The 19,870-nt window shown below is 41.6% G+C and overlaps 1 protein-coding gene across 3 annotated transcripts in view; it reads left to right on the forward strand.

The window, feature by feature from the left end:
• Window positions 1-8,026: 8,026 nt before the first annotated feature.
• CPVL (carboxypeptidase vitellogenic like) overlaps window positions 8,027-19,870 on the forward strand; it is a 112,409-nt gene continuing 100,565 nt past the window's right edge. The window contains exons 1-2 of one of the 3 annotated variants that reach the window (XM_053218278.1): window positions 8,027-8,284; window positions 15,933-16,051. In XM_053218278.1, coding sequence (XP_053074253.1) covers window positions 8,122-8,284; window positions 15,933-16,051 — 282 coding nt within the window. In that variant the 5' untranslated portion in view covers window positions 8,027-8,121. The remainder of the gene's footprint in view (window positions 8,285-15,932; window positions 16,052-19,870) is intronic. The other 2 variants (XM_053218277.1, XM_027075182.2) reach the window with 2 other exon arrangements.

A 19,870-nucleotide genomic window follows, 5' to 3' on the forward strand; every position in this document is an offset into this window, starting at 1 on the left:
AAGTTTTATAAATGCCAAGATAATCCAGTTTACCCAGAATTCTGCTTTCATCAAAAGCTACACTGAAGCAGGTTTTCTTATATTGTGTGATTTACACAGTGACATATGGAAAATACATGGACTTTGAGATCACTTAAATCTGGCTTCAAATTCCAGCTTTCCTGTTTGATAATAGCTAAGTGGGGGCTTGAAAAATTATTCAACCTAGTACTTAGTGTCCCATCTGGGTATGTCTTATGTAAACCTCTGGATTCAGCGCCTTTCTAAGAATAGTGTCACAGTCAAACACATGCTGCCCATTAGTAAGTGAAAGGCTCTGAGATGTTCTGGAACCAGGAAGCCTATTTAAGCTCGTTTAACCCAAACCTTCCCAAACTTTTTGTCCTTTTAAAATCTATTGATACTTTACTGAACTAGGATCCTATGGGAAACCCTGGCTTATAATAATGTCACACATATCTTAATAAGAAATCAATGTAGCTTCTCTTTCCCATTGTATTGTTGATGACTCACATTTTACCCCTCTCCATCACGACTCCTTCCACAGTTTTCCCAGCCTCCAGTGGGATATTGGTCCCACTCTCCACGTACTAGTTTCTTAGGGCTTCTATAAAAAAAATACCACAAATCGTGGGGCTTGCACCATCAGAATTTATTGTTTCATACAGACGTCCAAAATCAGTCTGGGGCCATGTTCTCTCTGAAACTTGTAGAAGGGGAGGGGAAGGGGGGACCCTTCCCTGACTCTTGCTTTTGGTGTTTGCCAGCAAAAGCCTTGGTGATTCTTGGCTTGTGGATGCATCACTCCAGTCTCTGCCCCCACCCCACTGTCACATAGCTGTCTTCTCTGGCTTATTTATGTATGTATGTATGTATGTATGTATGTATGTATGTATGTATTTGCATGGCACTCTCCTCTCTGTGTTTCTCTGCTAAACATCAGTTACATTGCATTAAAATCTACCCCTAATCCGGTATGAGCTCATTCTAATTTAACTGATTACATCTGCAAAGACGCTTTTTTCAAATAAGGTCACATTCTGAGGTGCTGGGGGTTATTAGCACTTCAACATATCTTTTGGGGGAACAAAATTCAACCGGTAACAATCCATGAAATTGCTCTGGGCAGAAGAGCTTAGGAGTCATCCTTGCTTCTTTTCTTTCCCTCGGCCACTTTATCTAGTCTATTCATAAATGGCAGTGGATTTCCTTACAAAATGCAGCTCACATTTTTCACCACGGCCACCGCTACTCTCTGGCCCCAGCCTCTCCCATCTCTCCTGGGGTATTACATGAGCCTCCTAATTGGTATCCTGGTTCCACCCTTTTTCTCCTATCGTCCACTTGCTAGGTGGCAGCCAGAGTGATCATTTCATGTTTCGCAATTCTGATTAGACCATATTACTCCCTAATGTTAATGAATATGAATACGGCTAAAACTCTACATATTTTGGCCCTGACCGCCCTCTGAACTCATCTTGTGCTTGCCACTTTCTCCTTCATTCACTGTACTCCCATCAACAAACAACAAACAGACTTATTTGCACCTCAGGGCCTTTGCACTGTTTCCTCAAGGCTGGTTCCACCCAGAGATGTTTCCTAACCATAACTGAAGTGTTAGCCCAAACGCTTTTCTGAGGTCATTTGGAGCAGGAAGCGCCTAAGATATTGTTGTTCCTCTATCATGTTTTGTTGAATAAAGACCACAGAGTGTGTTACATAATTTTTTTAAAGATATTGCCCCCAAATAAAAAGGATTTCCTGATCAAAAATTGGTTGGTTTGGGAAATACTGGGCTAAGATTTAACAGATTTATTTACACCACAAATTCTTAGAAACATAATAATTTTATTCTGCAGGGATATATTATGTCATATTTCCAAATTTACCTGAAAAGGGAGGAGGGACTCTGGCCCACATAGCACATCTTACGAGATGCTGGTGTTGTGACTATAGCATAGTCTTTACCAACTAATTGGGATTGGACTTAACTCCTTTATTTACCACTTAGTGGTGTGAACTTGGGCCAATAACTTAAATTCTCTAAGGATCAGTTTCTCATCTCTAAAACAGGATGATAATAGTACCTGCCCCCCAAAGGTGAGAAATAAAAATATAAAGCAATTAGCACATCTGCTTGTACATAGAGAATGTCCAATGATTGGTAGCTATGATTGGTTTTGTTATGATGAGGCCTTTGATCATGAGGATGTCTTTCTATTTCAAAACTGTTATTAACATTTTGGGACATGTCTGCTTTCTTACTTGCCACCCCCACTCAAATTTTCCTTCTGGCTGGAGCGAGACTTCACGGTAAAGCTCCTTTCTATTGTGTCAGATATGATTTTCTCCTCTTCCTCATTCTTTTCATCCTCCACCTGCCACATAACTCAAATTTATCTTCCTTTCTTGTGAGTCCAAATGTATGATGGCAGAGATGGGAATGACTAAGTCATTAGCAAGAGGAGACGCTCCTGTCTGATGCCCTGGGGGTGGGGGTGGGGGTGGGGTGCTGTGAAAAGAAGATAGGCATGTTCTCAGTGTCCCCTCAACAGAAAGTTGCCTATCACCTCTCACCTTGCGTGCCGTGTGCTATGTCTTTTCTGGGAAAAGAGAGCTTCAAATATCAATTTTAGAAATTAAAATGATGTCTTGAGGAAAGTGAGGAGTGGATCGCTAAAAATAAAGGTTTATTTATTAAAAAGTTTGTTTATTTAGATAAAGGTTTGTTTGTTTATACACATAAACCATTTGTTTGCATGGAAATCCTTTAGCAAAAGAGCTAGATTTGGGATTTGGTTTGGTATTTAAGTTGAGGGTTGCACAAGAACTCTTTGTTACGGGATTCAGGTGCTTTGGATATGCTTGAATAATCTTGAGATGTGCTTAAATCTTTTTAAAGTAGAGGGGCGTCTGAGTGGCTCAGTTGGTTAAGTCTCCAACTTTGGCTCAGGTCATGATCTCACTCGCGGTTTGTGAGTCTGAGCCCCCGTGTCGGGCTCCGTGCTGATAGCTCAGAGCCCGGAGCCTGCTCTCTCTCTGCCCCTGCCCAGCTCATGCTCTGTCTCTCTCTCTCTCTCCCACACAAATAATAAACATTAAAAAAAAAATCTTTTTAAAGTAGAGGAACCACTTTCTTGTATACCCTTTTTTTACTACAGATTTCATGGAAATGTCTGTCACTAGGTGGCCTGTTTTATTAGTTTGTTTTAGGGAATGTTTTTATTATGTTGGGAGCCAGTTAAATAGGTAAGGGGAATCTAAACAGCTGGTCTATTGGAGCTATACCATTTATTTCCATCCTTTGATTAGAATAATCTACATATCAAAAGAGGGACTCAGGAAGGAGAGAAGAGAGTAGAGGGCTGCCTGGCACATTTGCTTTCTTTGTCCTCATTCTGGAGTTTTTGTTTTTGATTCTTTTTCCATTGGTAGAACACACAGTTTCCAATGTTTTTTTCAGATTTCTTTTCTAGAAGCCTTGCATATCTGACCGTGTTAGTGGTTGCTTCCAAACATAGAGGAAAACTTGGCAGGATTTTTCCCTTTTGTCTCTTCTGTTGATCATTTCTTTTTTTTTTTTTCTTTTGTTTATTTATTTTTGGGTGAACATAAGCAGGGGAGGGGCAGAGAGAGGGGGACAGAGTATTCAAAACAGGCTCTGCGCTGACAGACTGACCACAGCAAGCCCAATGTGGGGCTTGAACTCACCAACCTCGAGATTACCACCTGAGCCAAAGTCGTATGCTCACCTGACTGAACCACCCAGGCGCCCCTTCTGCCAATCACTTCGATTGGAATTGGAGCGTGAGTTGATGGAAAGTAGTTTCCAGCTCATTTTTCAAATTAGGAACATGAGACCAACACGTGTGGGTAAATGCTTAACGACTGGATTTCTGGGGGAGTGGGGGTAAAGCCCTGATTTGTGCTGTTTGCTGATTTCTGTGGTGTAAATACTCCCACTATGGCTGATTTCACGATACCAACAAGATGTTCCTGAACACAGAGCTGGAAAGAAATGCACTATAACCAACCGTTATGTAATCCGTCCACCAAATACAAAAACCATAACCCCGAGTCATGGTAAAATGTAGTCAATAGTTATGCAGTGTTTTGAGTATTTATTACATCTTTCAATAAAACCTATTTAATGGTAAGTTTTCATAGTTTAATCTTTAACAATGCCTTTGTTGAACAACTAGCTCTCAAAGTTCCTGGAAAGGTAACCATTGGTTTTAACATAGCGACTGGGGCCCAGAGAAGTCACTGTCTTGCCAAATGGTCAGTGAATGAGTTGGCAGAAGCTGGATGTGTCAGTTTTTCTAAAAATCAAATTTCTCTAGGAAGATTCACTTATTTATGTTTCTGTTTGTTCGTTTGTTATTTTTTTTACGACTGTTACAGGCTATGAATTGTCTATTGAGACAAGAACAGAATATCTGAATATATTTGTAACCAAGTTTGGAAGTGTGGAAAACAGGTTGGATGTAGAGCCACAAATAAATCCTAGCTTTAAGTCTTGGCCCTACTACTCACCAGTGGTGTAATCTTAAGGAGGTCACTTATGTACTTCTCTGGCTCCAGTTTTCTAGTCTCCAAGATGAAAGAATTGGTCCACACGAATATCTAATATCTCACATCTGTCTAAAATACCATGACTCATTATTTAGACACATCACTTCAACAAATATTTGCTGATACCAATCGCATGCACATTTGTTATGGATTCTATCCCGGGGGGCATTAAATACTATATAATAATTGTAATTATTATTATAACAGCCCCTCACATTTATGCAGAGCCTTCTAATTTACCAAAGAGAAAGTTTACTTTGAGTCTTGAGGTTCTGTGGTTCTAGGAGATCAAGACAGACCTCCATAGAATGTTAGAGAAAGAAGAGTGCATTCCAGAAGAGCAAACAGAACACTTATTCCTGGGAAACACAAGAGGTCATAACCAGGTAGTACCAAAGAATGAGGAACAAGCATTTTTTTTTCTTTTTGCCACATCTATCAGCTGTTTCACTTTCTCTTATCAAAAAAGCAAAGCCGAAAACTATTTTTTTCTGATGATAAGATTAATTATTGTAGAAAATTTAGAAGTTTTAAAGAAGTATTAAATAAGGAGAAACTACCCTCTATCCAATATAATAGCCTGCTTTTCCTTTTCCCATTCTTGTCATTTTAATTGCTGTGTATAATTCCATCTTTTTGTTGTATAATAACTGACTTATTGTAAATTGTTTATATTATTGATAGTTTTTATTATTCTAAGGAACACAGTGATAAATATCTGTGTTTATATTTTAAAAATTGTATGCTGAACATATGGCTCCCAGCTGTAATATTTAAGGATTAGTGAGACAATTTTAGCAAATCATATACCTTTGACCTTTAGCTTACTTGATTCTGCCGATATTGCTTTGTATTTACTTAGATTTTATGTTTCTAAACATTAAGAGTAACAGTTTGTCTGAATCCTTCAATATGATATATTTGAACTGGAAATAGCACCAATGTTTTCATATTATTCCAAATAGATATGATAAATTGTATGGTGAATACTCCCTCCCCACCCCCCCCCCCACCGCCCCCGCCCTCCAGTTCTTTAGGCAATTGCTTCAAGTAGAGGATGTTTTGTTTAGAAAGTACTCAGTAGATGTTCAATACATTAAAAGATTCAGGCTAATTTAGTATAAACAAAAACATTTGAGAAGGATTTCAGAAGAAAACAACACTTCCTTATTCGTGATAATAGCCTTCATTTTCATTAGGAGACATGACAGCCAAGCAGAGTTCAGGAATTCTGGCAGTTAAATGAGAATTATGCAATGAAGTATGTTGTTGCTTTAATTCACCTCCATGAGAAACCATGACTCTAATAGTTATTTGATTAAATGTTAATGAGATCTACTAAATTGACCGAACTCTTACTTTTATGTATTAGATTTATGTCAATTAAAACAAGATGAGTTTTACCTCTTTCCTTTTTTAACATCTCTGAGTCAACATCTGCTTTCAAGGGAGGTGTTGTAACTACCCTGGTTATTTAAATATTAATGACTTCCATTAAAGGGAGCTGGAAGTTTGCAGCAGGAAGATTGAGAAATTAGATGGTGTGATTAGTTCCTTATTTCTGCCGCCAGGAAAAAAACCTCTTACTGGAAGAGCTTTTTCCAGTATTTTTTTTAATTCCACAGATCTTCTTTTTTTTTTCCCCCGAACCAGTTGGAGAGTAAGATTGTTGATTTCAAGTATTCCTTGAAAGTAGCTACAGTATTAAAACAAGTTCACATAATTAATTTAGTGCCATAGTGGTCAGTACCTTGGGCTTCTTGGGACTAACTTCAGTTTTTAAATTCGTTTTGTTCCTTATGATAGTCCATAATAGGCAAGGCCAGTTTTTAGCTGCATATTGTATTTGGTTGGGCTTGTTTACATGAAGCATGGGGAATTCTATTCAGTTAACCATGAAAGACTTGACAAGAATTATATATTTGATCACATTATAATTATAAATGTTTATCTTATTGGGGAAATGTGTCTGAAAAGCTTCTAAAATTTGCTACAAACAGTATTTTCATTTTATGCTAACTTGGGTTGCGACAAGCCTGTGGTAATAGATTTTTATACATTTCATGTTTTTAAGATGTTTTAATGGCGTGGTATTTTAAGGCACTGAACAGTCCGAAGCAGGCATTATATTTGCATAATTGTATATTTATTTTTACATCCAGAAACCTAAGTGAGTAAAGTATTTATTAGTTTCATGTACTCTATTTAGACTTTAGAGCTAAGAATTCGGATCTTGCTTAAATGGTAGTAGGTGCCGAGTAATGTAACAGCACTGATGGAAGATCCTAATTCTTAGCGTTAAAGATTAAGGTGAAGTAAGTGAGGCACTTGACTAGGGTATAAAATGTAAGAGAGTGCCAAAAAACTTGATAATCATGATAAATAGTATTTTAATGCAACATCTGGGAAAAAATAAAAATTAATGCAAGAAAATCCACGATGAACAAAACATCACAATTTTAGAAAAAGATGAGATCTGACCCTGCATCTGCCCCTGACTCACCTTGTGCCGGGTCTTGGCCTTGACTGGGTTTACCATGTTCTTGGCTGCGGCATTCCTTATCCAAGGAATCAACATTTCCTTATCTAACATTAGTGCCATTAATCTTTGATTTCCTGGTTGAGTTATTAGGATATTCAAATCAGCTAAAAATACATGGGGAAGCCCACTGAAAACACAAATTACATATTTATTTACAAATTTAGGGAAATCGCCAACTTTAAGTCACTACTATTATCAGCCGAGGTGACTAGTCTAAGCAAGCATCAGATTTGAAGACCTTTGAAAAACTGTTCACAAAGGTTGAGGCATAGCTCTTAAGTTTATCAGCTAGCAATAAGGGCAGGGACCTGAAGATAGTTGTAGGACCTTCCCTTTCTTCTTTCTTTTTTGTTCTTGAATGCAAAGTTTGTGATTTGTAAGAGACAGAAGAGGTAAGCAGAAATCCACTTGGTTTATTTTATTTTTATGTTTTCTTTTATTATTATTATTTTATATATTATTTTATTATTTATTTTATTTTATATTTTTATTTTATTTTAAATTTCTCTGCCCAAGTGCCCATGGACAGCTGAAGTCTCACTTTTGCTCAAGCTGTCCCCCATAAGTGATGCTTTCTTCGTTTCTCCTGCCCATCTGGGTTCCACCCACCCTTCCTTCACACCTAATCTTGTTAAGGCCTTCCTAGGTTCTCTTGGCCAGAGATATGTTCTCAGTCCTGTGCCTTCCCGTGGTAGGTAAGCATCTCTACCACACATTTGGTGATAAGTTACAGAGTCCTTGTTGTCTTGAAGTTTTATCTGATCCTGCATTGAGTTTACTTTTCAGACCACAGTTTTAGAAATATAAATTGTTTCTCTAGTTAGATTGTGAATCCTTGAATAGCCCCGGGCCTTTACACAGAATATTTATTCATTTATTTTACAATATACATTTTTTTTTTTTAATGAAATAAATGAAGGTCTTGTATGTAAAAGGGCTGGGTAAATATTTACTCTTTGGATTCATTTGTTTTCATCCTAGGCCTAGAGAGACCGGTTGGTGCCATGTGGAAGACGATTGTTTTGGTGGTCGTGTTCATGTTCAGCCCTGGTGGCGGGATCTTTCACTCCTTATACAAAAATGTTCGGGTTTCCATACCACATAAGGGAAACGTAGGAGAGCCATTATTTCTTACTCCCTATATTGAAGCTGGGAAACTTGAAGAAGGTAAGTTTAATAAAATCAGAAAACCACTGGGGTATTTTCAACAGTTTGGGGTTTTGTTTCATTTTGTTTTTTAGCAGTTATTTTATAGGATTCAAAATACATTCTGGTATTTTTTAACCCAGCTGTTTTATTTCAAATATTAACGATTTGATGTCATGTATTATCAGAGTTTTCAGCTAAAATGAGAGTTTGGGAGGGACAGATTATCTGGTGGTCGAGTACCTACATTTCTATTTATAAAACTAGCGTAGTGGCTGTCCCCAGCTGGGCAATAATAAATACTAACCTTAGAACTTACTACACATACTGGTTCCGAGGATTCTACGTAAACTCACGTCAGCATCTTAACAACCCAGGCAGGTGTACCCATTTCACATCTAAGAACACTAAAGCAGAACGAGTTACTTGCCAGAGTTGGGGGCACCTGGGTGGCTTCTTCAGTTAAGCATCCGACTCTTAATTGAGGCTCAGGCCATGACCTCACTGTTTGTGAGTTCGAGCCCCACATCAGGCTCTGCACTGACAACACAGAGCCTGCTTGGTATTCTCTCTCTCTGCCTCTGTCTAGCCCTCTCTTGTTTGCTTGCTCTGTCTCTCTCTCTCTCTGTCTCAAAATAGATAAATAGGGGCGCCTGGGTAACTCAGTCAGTTAGGCGTCTGACTTCAGCTCAGGTCATGATCTCACAGTTCGTGAGTTCGAGCCCTGTGCTGGGCTCTGTGCTGACAGTTCAGAGCCTGGACCCTGCTTTGGCTTCTGTGTCTCCCTCTCTCTCTCCACTCCTCCCCCACTCACTCTGTCTCTCTCTCTCTCTCTCTCTCTCTCTCTCAAAAATAAATAAAAACATTTAAAAAAATTAAAAAATAGATAAATAAACTTTTTTAAAGTTACTTGGAGAGTCACAGCTGGTAGGTGCAGGATTCACACCCAGACAGCCTCCCTCCGGAGTCTATGACCACAGGCATACTGTTGGGCCCCTCTGCACGGCAAGTTACTCAAACATTCTAGACCTCGGTGTCCTCATTAACAACATGGAGTCACAACCACTTAAGTCACAGGGATGTTATAAGAATCAGATGAGAAAATGCACATGAAAGCTCTATAACCTGTACGTTGCTCTCTAAATATTAGTGTTTGTAAATCACTTTTTATTTGGAAATTGTGGGGTTTCCAATAATTATTATTAATAGGAAAAAGGTGTTATTGGGCATCATCGGAGACTAGAATTTATGACCTGCCTCTGTTCTTAATGCTTCCTTCTGTTTAGGTAAATCACTGGGTAGATAACACTACTTAATCTTTCTGGACATCAGTGGGTTCCTGAACTATAAAATAGTATATAGGCAGCTGTTTTCAGGTGTTGTTTGTAAAAGGAATCAGAGAAATGGGGTAGTGGCTGGAGGGAGCTGTGGGACCAGGAGGGGTCTTTAAACCATAAGAGACTCTTAAAAACTGAGAATAAACTGAGGGTTGATGGGGGGTGGGAGGGAGGGGAAAGTGGGTGATGGGCATTGAGGAGGGCACCTATTGGGATGAGCACTGGGTGTGGTATGGAAACCAATTTAACAATAAATTTCATATTTTAAAAAAAAGAGAGAGAGAGCGAGCAGGAGACCATGTATTTGCTGATGGAAATGATTGGGAAGAGGGGACAGTTGATTGGGATGGGGGACTATTTCAGGAGCACTCTCTTTAGATGAAAGATGGGGAAGCTGGCCCATAGATGGAGACGTTGGTGTTTGCTTTGGAGGACTGACTGCTCTCGAATCACAGGCGGGACAACCAAGTTCATGGCTGTGAGGCTGCTAGGTTGGTAGACAGCAGGGGGATGTGGAAGTGATGCTGGAAATTTGAGGGAAATAATCATTTTCAAGATCAAAAATAAATCTATGTACTCCACAAAGAAGGTTAAAAATCAATGCTTCTTCATTCAAAATACTCTCATAGCTAACAGGGTATTATTGTTTTGGGTTTTGTTTGGTTTAAAACCAAAACGTTCTTGTATCTTGGGGGTGCACTGGAGTCCTGGTCATGTGTCTTTTTTCTGACGTACACGTCGACTCCATGTTTTACCATCTCTTAACTGAGAAGAGGTGGAAAACTTGGATAATGTCGTCAGTGTATATTAGTGTACATTTTCTTAGAATTTATTAATTTATTTTGAGAGAGAGAGAGAGAGAGAGAGAGAGAGCCAGGAAGGGACAGAGAAAGAGAGGGAGAGTGAGAATCCCGAGCAGGCTACGCATCATCAGCGCAGAGCCTGATGTGGGGCTCAAAGTCACGAATCATGAGATCGTGACCTGAACTTCATTAACAATAAATCAAACCAAATCACTTAGTTAGAGCTGAAATGGCATTGAATACTCATAACCAACCCTACCAATCCACACAGAAGGAATTTGAGACTCCCAAAATGTTACATGACTTGCCCAAGGATATGCAGGTAATAGGACCAGAGATGTATTTAAGACCCAGATTTTCTGACTTCTGCTCTGGGATCTGCCTGCTCTAATTTGTTTCCCTTTGTTTTAGAACCTGGTGCTCTTCTGGAGTGACCAGATGCACACACATGAAACCAATTAAGGAATAAGGCAGTGAATACTAAAATACTAAAGTGTCACATTTGAGGTAGGCATGTTGGAAATTTTGAGAAGGAAGCTATCCTATCGGTTGGTAGAGTCCAGAAAATAGCAATAGTGTAGTAAGAAAAATAACAAATCCTAATATTTAATAACTATATTCCCAACACATAGCACAGTTTCTATATGTAATAGGCATATATAATAAATACTTGCAGAATTTAAATTTTAAGCCTGAATATATGCCAGACATGGGTTTTACACACACATTAGCTTATTTAACTCTCAGAGCAATGGTAATGAAGAATGCATAATTATTGTTCACATTTTATAGATCAGGAAACTGAGGCCCAGAGGAATTAAGTATCTTGCTCAGAGCCATTTAATGATAGTAAGTGGCAGAGGTGGCATTAAAACCTATCTTTGCTGGCTCCAGAACCCAAGGTATGAACCACTGTGCTATGTGACTAGATCCAAACTAGGAAAGGATCTGTGTATACTGAGTGAGGAAAACAGTTTCAACAAAGGCATTTAGTGCAAGCGACGTGTGGTGGTGTGTCTGTTTCATACATCTTGGAGGAACCAAGTGAAAACACAGAGAAATCCATCTGAGAGGCTGTCCACGTCCCTACCACTCCTGTATTCCTTGTTTACAAACATTTCACTGTTGCGGTCATCAGCAGTAGCAAGGAAGGTTTCTGAGGGAGGTAGTTTTCATCTTCTGCCCTAGTAGTAAAACTGATGTAATGTCACTTTCTAAAGTTCTGTTACGCAGTCAAAATCTTTGAATGGAATTTTGAGTGGCTGATCCAAATTCTGGTACATCTGGGTATTCACATACAGCCCTGATAACATAATTAAGGATAATTTTATTCATCCGCTTTACTGAAAGTTCAGGAAGCTCTGGACAGATGGTCAGCTCATTCCCCTAAATCCCTTTTGTTTATTGAGTCTGTCAAAACCTTAGGCGCATGAGTCTTAGTATCGCAATGGAAGTTCTTGAGATAAACAGTAATTCACAAAAAGACAAGGGCGTTTTTATTTTTTAATCTCCCAATTAGCTGGCTTAGTTTTGTGTAATTGTAATTGCACGTTTACTTTCTCTGCAGCTAGAATAAACCCTTGAAACAAAACGAATAAAGGAGGCAAATTTTTAAATATTTACAAACACTGCCTTTTCACGAACTTTAAAGACTATTTTGTTATTAGGTGTCACTTTATTATCACTTACAGTCTGGCCGTGTCTTCTGCAGTACTGTTGATGACTGAAGACTTTGTAAATGTGAAACGCACCCTGATTAGCTGCTTCAAGTCCTTCTTTGGTCACAATCCAATCTTTTTCAAAGTGTTAATATCATAAACATTGGTAACTGCAGTGAATAATAAGGAGGAAGTGAAATCACTTCAAAGAAAACCTTTTCCTTTTTTTTTAAACTGTTTTGAACATTTGAATTGTGAGTCATGGTTCCAGGAAGTAAGAAACCCCTACATCTTGGGAGTTTATTTTCCACATTCCATTGGTAGACTCTGGAAGGATGAACCGAACATTTGAAAATACAAAATATCATTTTAGTTGAAAGAGCTTTTAATTATTTTACCGTGACTTCGTTAAAGGAAATTTAAGAATTGAAATAGGGTGAAACACTTTTTAGTGAGCCAGAAAAAGTCCTTCTAAATTCTTAAGACCTTAATAAGGCCTGCCTTCTTTAGGAGGATTTTGTAGAAATATGCTAATCCTAGTGCATTGCCAGTGCGTAAATCAGCTGTACCTGTGGGTACGAAGACAAGACAATTTCCCTGCTTTCCAGTAGCCCCTGATCTTCAAGGCAAGGCAGGAAATGTACCTGGGGAGGTAGAAGGTAGCAGAGAAACAACTTTGGAACTTCAGAAAAGGAGGGCTGGGGGAACATCGGAGTCATTGTCAGAGCAGGCCAGCAGACCTTGTGCTGTGCTGGCCTCAGAGAGATAGATTGATTCAATCATCTCTCTCCCATATTCCATTCCCTCCAGCTCCTTTCTATTACATATTTTCTTTTCTCATTCTTCTTTGACCTTTCTCATTTTTCTCTGTCTTCTTTCTCGAATGCCTGCTGCTCACATACCTCTCTGTGAGTCACATCTCATTTATTCCTAACCCTTCTACCTTGAGGTCTCTATCCACCTTTTTGGGGGTTCTCTGATTCTGAGAAGATTGATAGTTTGGGGGAAAATATGTCAGAAGTGTTTTCGGTACCACATTCCAGTTACAAAAGAAGTCTGGGGATATGATATATAGCATAGTGACTACAGTTAGTAATATCATATTGCATATTTGAAAGTTGCTAAGAGAATAGATCTTGAAAGTTCTCATCACCAGAAGAAAAAATTGTAACTACGTACGGTGATGGGTGTTTCCTAGATGTTGTGGTGACCATTTTGCAGTATATGCAAACATTGAATTGTTAGGTTGTACATCTGAAACTCATATAATGTTCCTTGTCCAATATATCTCAACTTTTTAAACAGAAAAAAAAAAAGTTTTGAAAGGCTGCCCAGCCCTGGAGGGTCAGCCTTCTTTGGGCTAATTGAGAGCGGAAGCAAAGTGGGGTGGGGTGGAGGCAAGGCTGCTGGAGGGAAGGGTGTAGGCTGGCAATCACCACTTTCCCTAAACATCCCCCTTTTCCTTTGCTTGAGATGCTCCTCTCCCTTTCTTTTTTTTTTTTCTGGCAGCAAGGGATAGGTCTTTTTGAGAAGAGCATGGGAAGAGCTAGAGAAGCTGGATTGAGTTAAGCAATCTTCCCTGGGGGAACCAGACGCCGCCAGAAAAAGGCAGAGTTTTCTAGACAGCACGTGGGGTGGCCCACAAGCCAGTGATGATCTTCGCTTCCTTTGCCCGAGCCCTTATTTTAGATGCAACTCCGTGTGCTGAGTTTGATCCCCACAGAAAGCCCAGGGTGGGGGAATCGGTATCCACATCTTGCACAAGAGGAAAGAGAGGCTCAGAGAGATAAGGCAACTTGCCAGGGGGCCTGGTCAGAATCACAAACCTGGGTCTACCCATGTTCTTCCTATGGTACTAGCCTAGCAGGACCCTTCAGAAACTGCTCTTGAGACCCTGCCTTTATCCCACCATCTCCTCTGCTCCCAGATGCTACTTGTTCCTAATCAGCAGGTGCATTTCACAGGTAACAATAGCTGTGCTCCCTACGAGCCAGCTTCTTTTCTAAAGGTTGTACATGCATGGACCCTTATTCTCATTGACATGTGAAGTCATCCACCCACCTTCCGTAGATGAGAAACTGAAGCACAGACAGGTCAAGTGACTGCCCAGGGACCACAGAGACCGTCAGTAGCAGCGTAAGGATCAGCAAAGTACGAAGGAAAGGGAACAGTGCTGTCTAGATGAGAGTTTCCGTTCCAGGAGGCAGGTTCATTTTAAAAGAGGAACTTGCAGCCCCGATGCCATGGTGTGCTGGTAAGTGTCACAAGCAGTTCTGTGGGGCCGGGGTCCTGATTTGCACACTGATCTGCGCATATAGACGTTCTTACCATGGCTTGTTGCCTGCTAGTGGTGATGTTGCTAATGCTAAGGTGGGAAGAGATGCTAAGAGCTTGAGAGCCTATGGGCTCCAGCACCCTGCTGAAGGCATCTTTAGTGGGTGGTGTGTATGAAGGACTAAGCTTCCTGACCTGCTCTTCTCTCTAACCAGTCTCCTACTTAATATGTGTCAGACATAAATAGCTTTTCTTCAATCATTAGTTTTTACTGGGGACACTTGCTTTGTCAGCATTAAGGAATCTTTCTTCACCTAAACTCCGCTTCAGTTCCCCCTACCCATCCATGTCCCATTTCTCCTCCACTGTTTTCCTAATCACTGCTTGCTCTCCCTTCCCCCCTGTGCCACCCCTACTTTGGGACTAACTCTCTGGTTGAGAAGCAGTGTAGCAGGGTCAGGGAAGGAGCAAACTCTGCAGTCTGACTGCTAGGTTTGAATCCCAGCTCTCCTTTACTAGCTGTGTGACCTTGGGCAAGTTACTCACCCTCTCTGAGCTTCAGCTCATCTGTAAAGTGGGGATAATAATTACACCTACTGCATAATGGAAAGCCCTCGGTACTGTAGCCTTTAAAGTGTTAGCCCCTCTTAGTATTATTTACTCCTGGGTGTCCTCACGCTATCTGAGCAGTCCCTCTTTCCCCCTCCCTGTCCCTGTCCCTTTGGTGCCATAAAAAAGCCAGACCTCTGCCCTCTACAACTATCCTCTTGTCTTATTTGGTTTCCTGTGAGTAGCTATGAGGCCATGAGGTCACCCCTCGTCTCACTGCCTGCCTCTCCCTACCCTCCCAGCCATCCCCACTCCCCACATGCGTCAGCTTATTTCCCTTAATGGAAGTGGCAGGCCCCTTGCTTTCATGATAAGGAGAGTGTGGAGAATATAGGCTTTCCGGAGGCTGAGAGCTGCTTAGCTATGTTGTTTTCCTTGTACCCGCCTCACCTTTTGGGACTTGGTGACCTCTGCCCTGGCCGTTTTTATTTATTTCTATTTTATTATTATTATTTCTTAATGTTTATTTCTGAGAGAGACAGTGACAGAGCGTGAGCAGGGGAGGGGCAGAGAGAGAGAGAAAGAGAGAGAGGTAGACACAGAATCCGAAGCAGGCTCCAGGCTCTGAGCTGGGCTCGAACCCCTGAACTGTGAGATCATGACCTGAGTCAAAGTCGGGCGCTTAATCAACTGAGCCACCCAGGTGCCCCCACTTTGGTTTCCTTTTTAGAGTGGAGCTGAGGATAAGTGATTTTCTTTCTTTTTTCTTAAAAAGAAATCTTATTATAGCTCATAAATATATTTGGGGACCAAAGAAAAAAAGGTTAAAAGTGCCCCTTGGCTACATTGTAAATGTGGAATATGTGGAACTGGCCAGGGCAAGCTGGAATTTGCTATAGTCCGTACCTTTATGCGAGTCTCCTGGTAGCTTTTCTGTTGGCTCCATCCCAGACCTGGCCCATGAGAGGGAGAAGACCAGAGATGAGGCAGAGATAGCTAACTCGATATTATTTCTCTAATCCTCCGGGACATTCTTTTTTTCCACCAGCAAAAAAACAGAGTTTGGTTCCTCCTTTCCCTGGATCGAATGTGAAGAGTTACGCTGGCTACATCACTGTCAATAAGACCTACAACAGCAACATTTTCTTCTGGTTCTTTCCAGCTCAGGTAGGCCTGCGAGAGCGCTCTATCAGGACACTAACCCTCAGGAGCTGAGCATGCTCCCTAGTGCAGAAATGTTAGCCTAGGAAACCATACTTTAAAACAAAAAAAAAAAACAAAAAAAAACAACTTTTTTTTTTTTTTTGCATCTTTTAGATTTTTTTTCTAAAAATAAGCGCCAGTGACTCCGTGTGGTGTTCCTGTTTATGTGCAGGAAACAAATGTTTGCAGGCAAGGTCCAGCTCTTAAATTCCTTGCAGCCTTATTCAGAATATTAATATTACCACCTTCTTCCTGCCACCGTCTTCTTAAATCATTCTGTCGTTGTTTTGTTCTAAAAATACCCTGGGCAAGGCTGGGCGGTGGGGAGCCGAAGAACGATAAGGGATGGGGAGATTCCCGAAATATACAGGCGTGATACATGTCGAAAGGTAGTTGATTGTGGACTTCTGTGGCTGCTCTGTCCTCTGTCCCCGTGGGCTTTGCAGTGCCAGCTCTTATTTTTGCACCGCCTCCTTCATGCATCCGGTATCAATTAACTGAGTGCTACTCCATGGGAACATGGAAGAGAGAACTAAACTTATGATGGGGCTTTGGGGGGGCAGTGGGAAAGCAGTGCTAATCTAGGATGGCTTCCAGAAGGCAAATCACTTACCTTCTCAGGTCCATACACACAGCTGGATACCTTCTTGTACTTTACCAGTCTTGACTTAGCGCACCCAGGTGCACGCACACATGTACATGCATGTCACACAGCTCTTCAGCATGAACAAACCACTTTTGCCTTACGGGTACTGTTAGGCAGCATTGGTAGAGGTGCTGAGCTGCATAAATAAATTGTATCCCACCCCAGGATAATTTTCTATTTTCATTTTCCAAATTGGATTTGGTTTAGAAGCCAGAGAAAACAAAGAAAAAGCTATCCCTGCGGAGGGTTGTATTTATATTTGCATGTGATTTGCATATCGTTGCGTTGCATCTAGAAAATTGTTTAATCTCGGATAGTTTTCAAATCAAATTGCCTTTGTTGGTACTGTTGGGTTGGCTTTTCTTGACTTCTCATTTCTGCCTTCCCAACCATGGCTTCTGACATAGTTGGCCGCATAGCCAACTGTGTGAATGGGAGGAAACATATTAGAATTGGTGAAGAATTCCAGATGCTTTTTGGTTGGGCTCATAGTAGTGTTCAGACTGTCGCCTACTCCAGGAAGACTTTCCCGAACCCTGGAGAGTTTCTTAGTTCTTCCTTGATGTTATTGTTGAGTGCGCAGATGGGGTGCTTACTGCACAAAATTGAAGGAGAGACTTGCCCTCAGGGTTATATAGGTGCCATGCTGGCACCCAAGTGTCCCCCAGACTCCTGCTGCCACCTCCCGTTGGTGGAATCCAACTGGAAACCAGAGGTGAGGGGTGGGGGAGTCCAGTTCTAGAGGTCTGTCTACCAGGGCACAGAACAGAGTAGAGAATGCAATAGAGAAGCAATGAGGAAAACATCCAAATACTCAATACAACTGTCCTAAAGAGAATTGGTGTACATTAAGCCTACCAATAAGACCTAATTCTAACAGGTGGACATTTTTCTCGTGTTCTTGGAAATCTCTTCAACTTTATGCCTTCCGGAAACCATACGATACATGTGCAGTTTTGATATCACACCTTTCAATATCCTTGAATGGAGGCATTTATCATGAACCCCTTTGTATTAGTTCTCTATTGCTCTTGTACAAATTACCACAAACTTAGTGGTTTAAACAACACAGATTATTAGTTCACAGGTCTGTAGGTCAGAAGTCTGACATAGGTCTCACTGGCTAAAATCAAGGTGTCAGCGGGGCTGTGATCCTTCTGGAGGCTCTCAGGGGGGATCTCTTTCCCTGCCTTTTGCATTTTCTGGAGGCTGCTCACATTCCTTGCCTCATGGCTCCTTCTTCCATCTTTACAGCCTGTGTCAGTGGGCTGAATCCTTCTCACGTTGCATCACTCTGGCCTACTCCATGGTCACATGACCGTCTTTGACTCTTGTCTTCTGCTGCCCTCTTTTACATTTAAGGACCCTTGTGATTGCATTGGGCCCACGGGATAACCCAGGATGATTTCCCCCATTTTAAAGCCAGTTGAGGGGCGCCTGGGTGGCGCAGTCGGTTAAGCGTCCGACTTCAGCCAGGTCACGATCTCGCGGTCCGTGAGTTCCAGCCCCGCGTCAGGCTCTGGGCTGATGGCTCAGAGCCTGGAGCCTGTTTCCGATTCTGTGTCTCCCTCTCTCTCTGCCCCTCCCCCGTTCATGCTCTGTCTCTCTCTGTCCCAAAAATAAATAAACGTTGAAAAAAAAAAAATTTAAAGCCAGTTGACTGGCAACCTAATCCCATCAGCTACCTTAATTCCCTGTTACCATGTGGCTTAACCTATTTACAGGATCTAGGGATATGGATGTGGATACCTTTGAGAGCCATTGTCCTTTTACCAGAAAGAAACACCTTGCACAGCTAAAATGGTGTGGACGGAGGTGTAGTGTTGCCCCACGTACCCACTTGGGGGAGGACTGGAATGGGGGCCTGAAGACGCGAGTGTAGCCTATGGGGTCACCTTTCCTAATCCCCCTCAGTGTTCCTCTGAGGCCTGCGGGGGGGGGGGGGGCTCCACCTCCCCCTCTGCGCTCTCTGCCTCCTTTAGCTCCGAGAAACCCCATTTCCTACTTTCTCTTCTGCTTGGGTGGCTGTTTCTGATAGCAGTAAGTTCCCCACTGACATCTGCATGTTGAGTCTCCAATAGTAATAATCCAGATTTGTGAAAACAGGAATTAATGGGGTGGGGGGGAGAGAAGTGGTCCAATGAAAACAAAACAAAGACTCAGTCATTTCTTTCTGAGGTGGCCTCTGAGCAGGTGTACAGAATTATCTAGAATAGAGGTGGTGCTCCAGGACTGGAAAGCCAGTCAGGGAAATGGGCCTAGACCCTGCATCCTCTCCTGGTTGCCAGACCGAGATCTGAACCCCCGCTGCATTAAACAGTGACGGGGCTGTTAGGGGCCCCCCTTAATTCAATGAAGACCTAGCGATGCATCCGCTGGCCAGATTATGCTCTTTTGGGCCCAGGACTGTAGCCCTCAACACATTCTTAGATGAGCCCAAAAGACATAAACTCGAGGCCGCCACACAGGAAAAAGATGTTAGAGCACAGCGTGTTCTATTGGAAGTGATAGGCTCAGCTTCAGGGGGGAAACAGGCAGGGATGAAAGGCTGACAATTGTCACCATGTGGCAGCCAGGATAGATTTTTCTGAGACCTCCTTACCCAGGGAGGCCACATGCAGAGCTGGCATCTGAGGCCCCCAAGCAACCATTCTTGCCAAGCCAGTCAGGCTGTAAATTATGGAACAGGCCATATCTCCTTCTTGGGTGTAGAAGATAAAGCATGTGAGAAGGAGAAGCGGTGGTCACCGAGATGGGGGAGAGTTCCTCTCATTTGGCAGAAATATCCGTTCATTGCCTGTCACGGGGAGGCAGCCGATACTCATCAGGAGAGAAATGACCCTTTACAAAAATTGAAGGTGGAGAAAATAAGACACTCAGGAAGGATGCTGCACTTGTAATATCCTCTGAGTATTTTTTTCTTTGGGGGGGATGCCGTTTCTCAAATTAGTTTTGTTTTCCTGTTATTTCTGTGAGACTCCCCTGTTATTGTATACAAATCAGTGCATAATGGATTCCAGAGCTGGAAATTTTTTGTTGTGTAGCCGGGAGGCAATCTGCAAGAGAAATAATAGGCATTTTCCGTGGGATAAAAAGTATAATGAAGCCAATAAAAGTGTAACAATTGTAATGGCTTT

The sequence above is a fragment of the Acinonyx jubatus genome, chromosome A2 (genome assembly GCF_027475565.1).
Source record: "Acinonyx jubatus isolate Ajub_Pintada_27869175 chromosome A2, VMU_Ajub_asm_v1.0, whole genome shotgun sequence".
NCBI lineage: Eukaryota > Metazoa > Chordata > Mammalia > Carnivora > Felidae > Acinonyx > Acinonyx jubatus.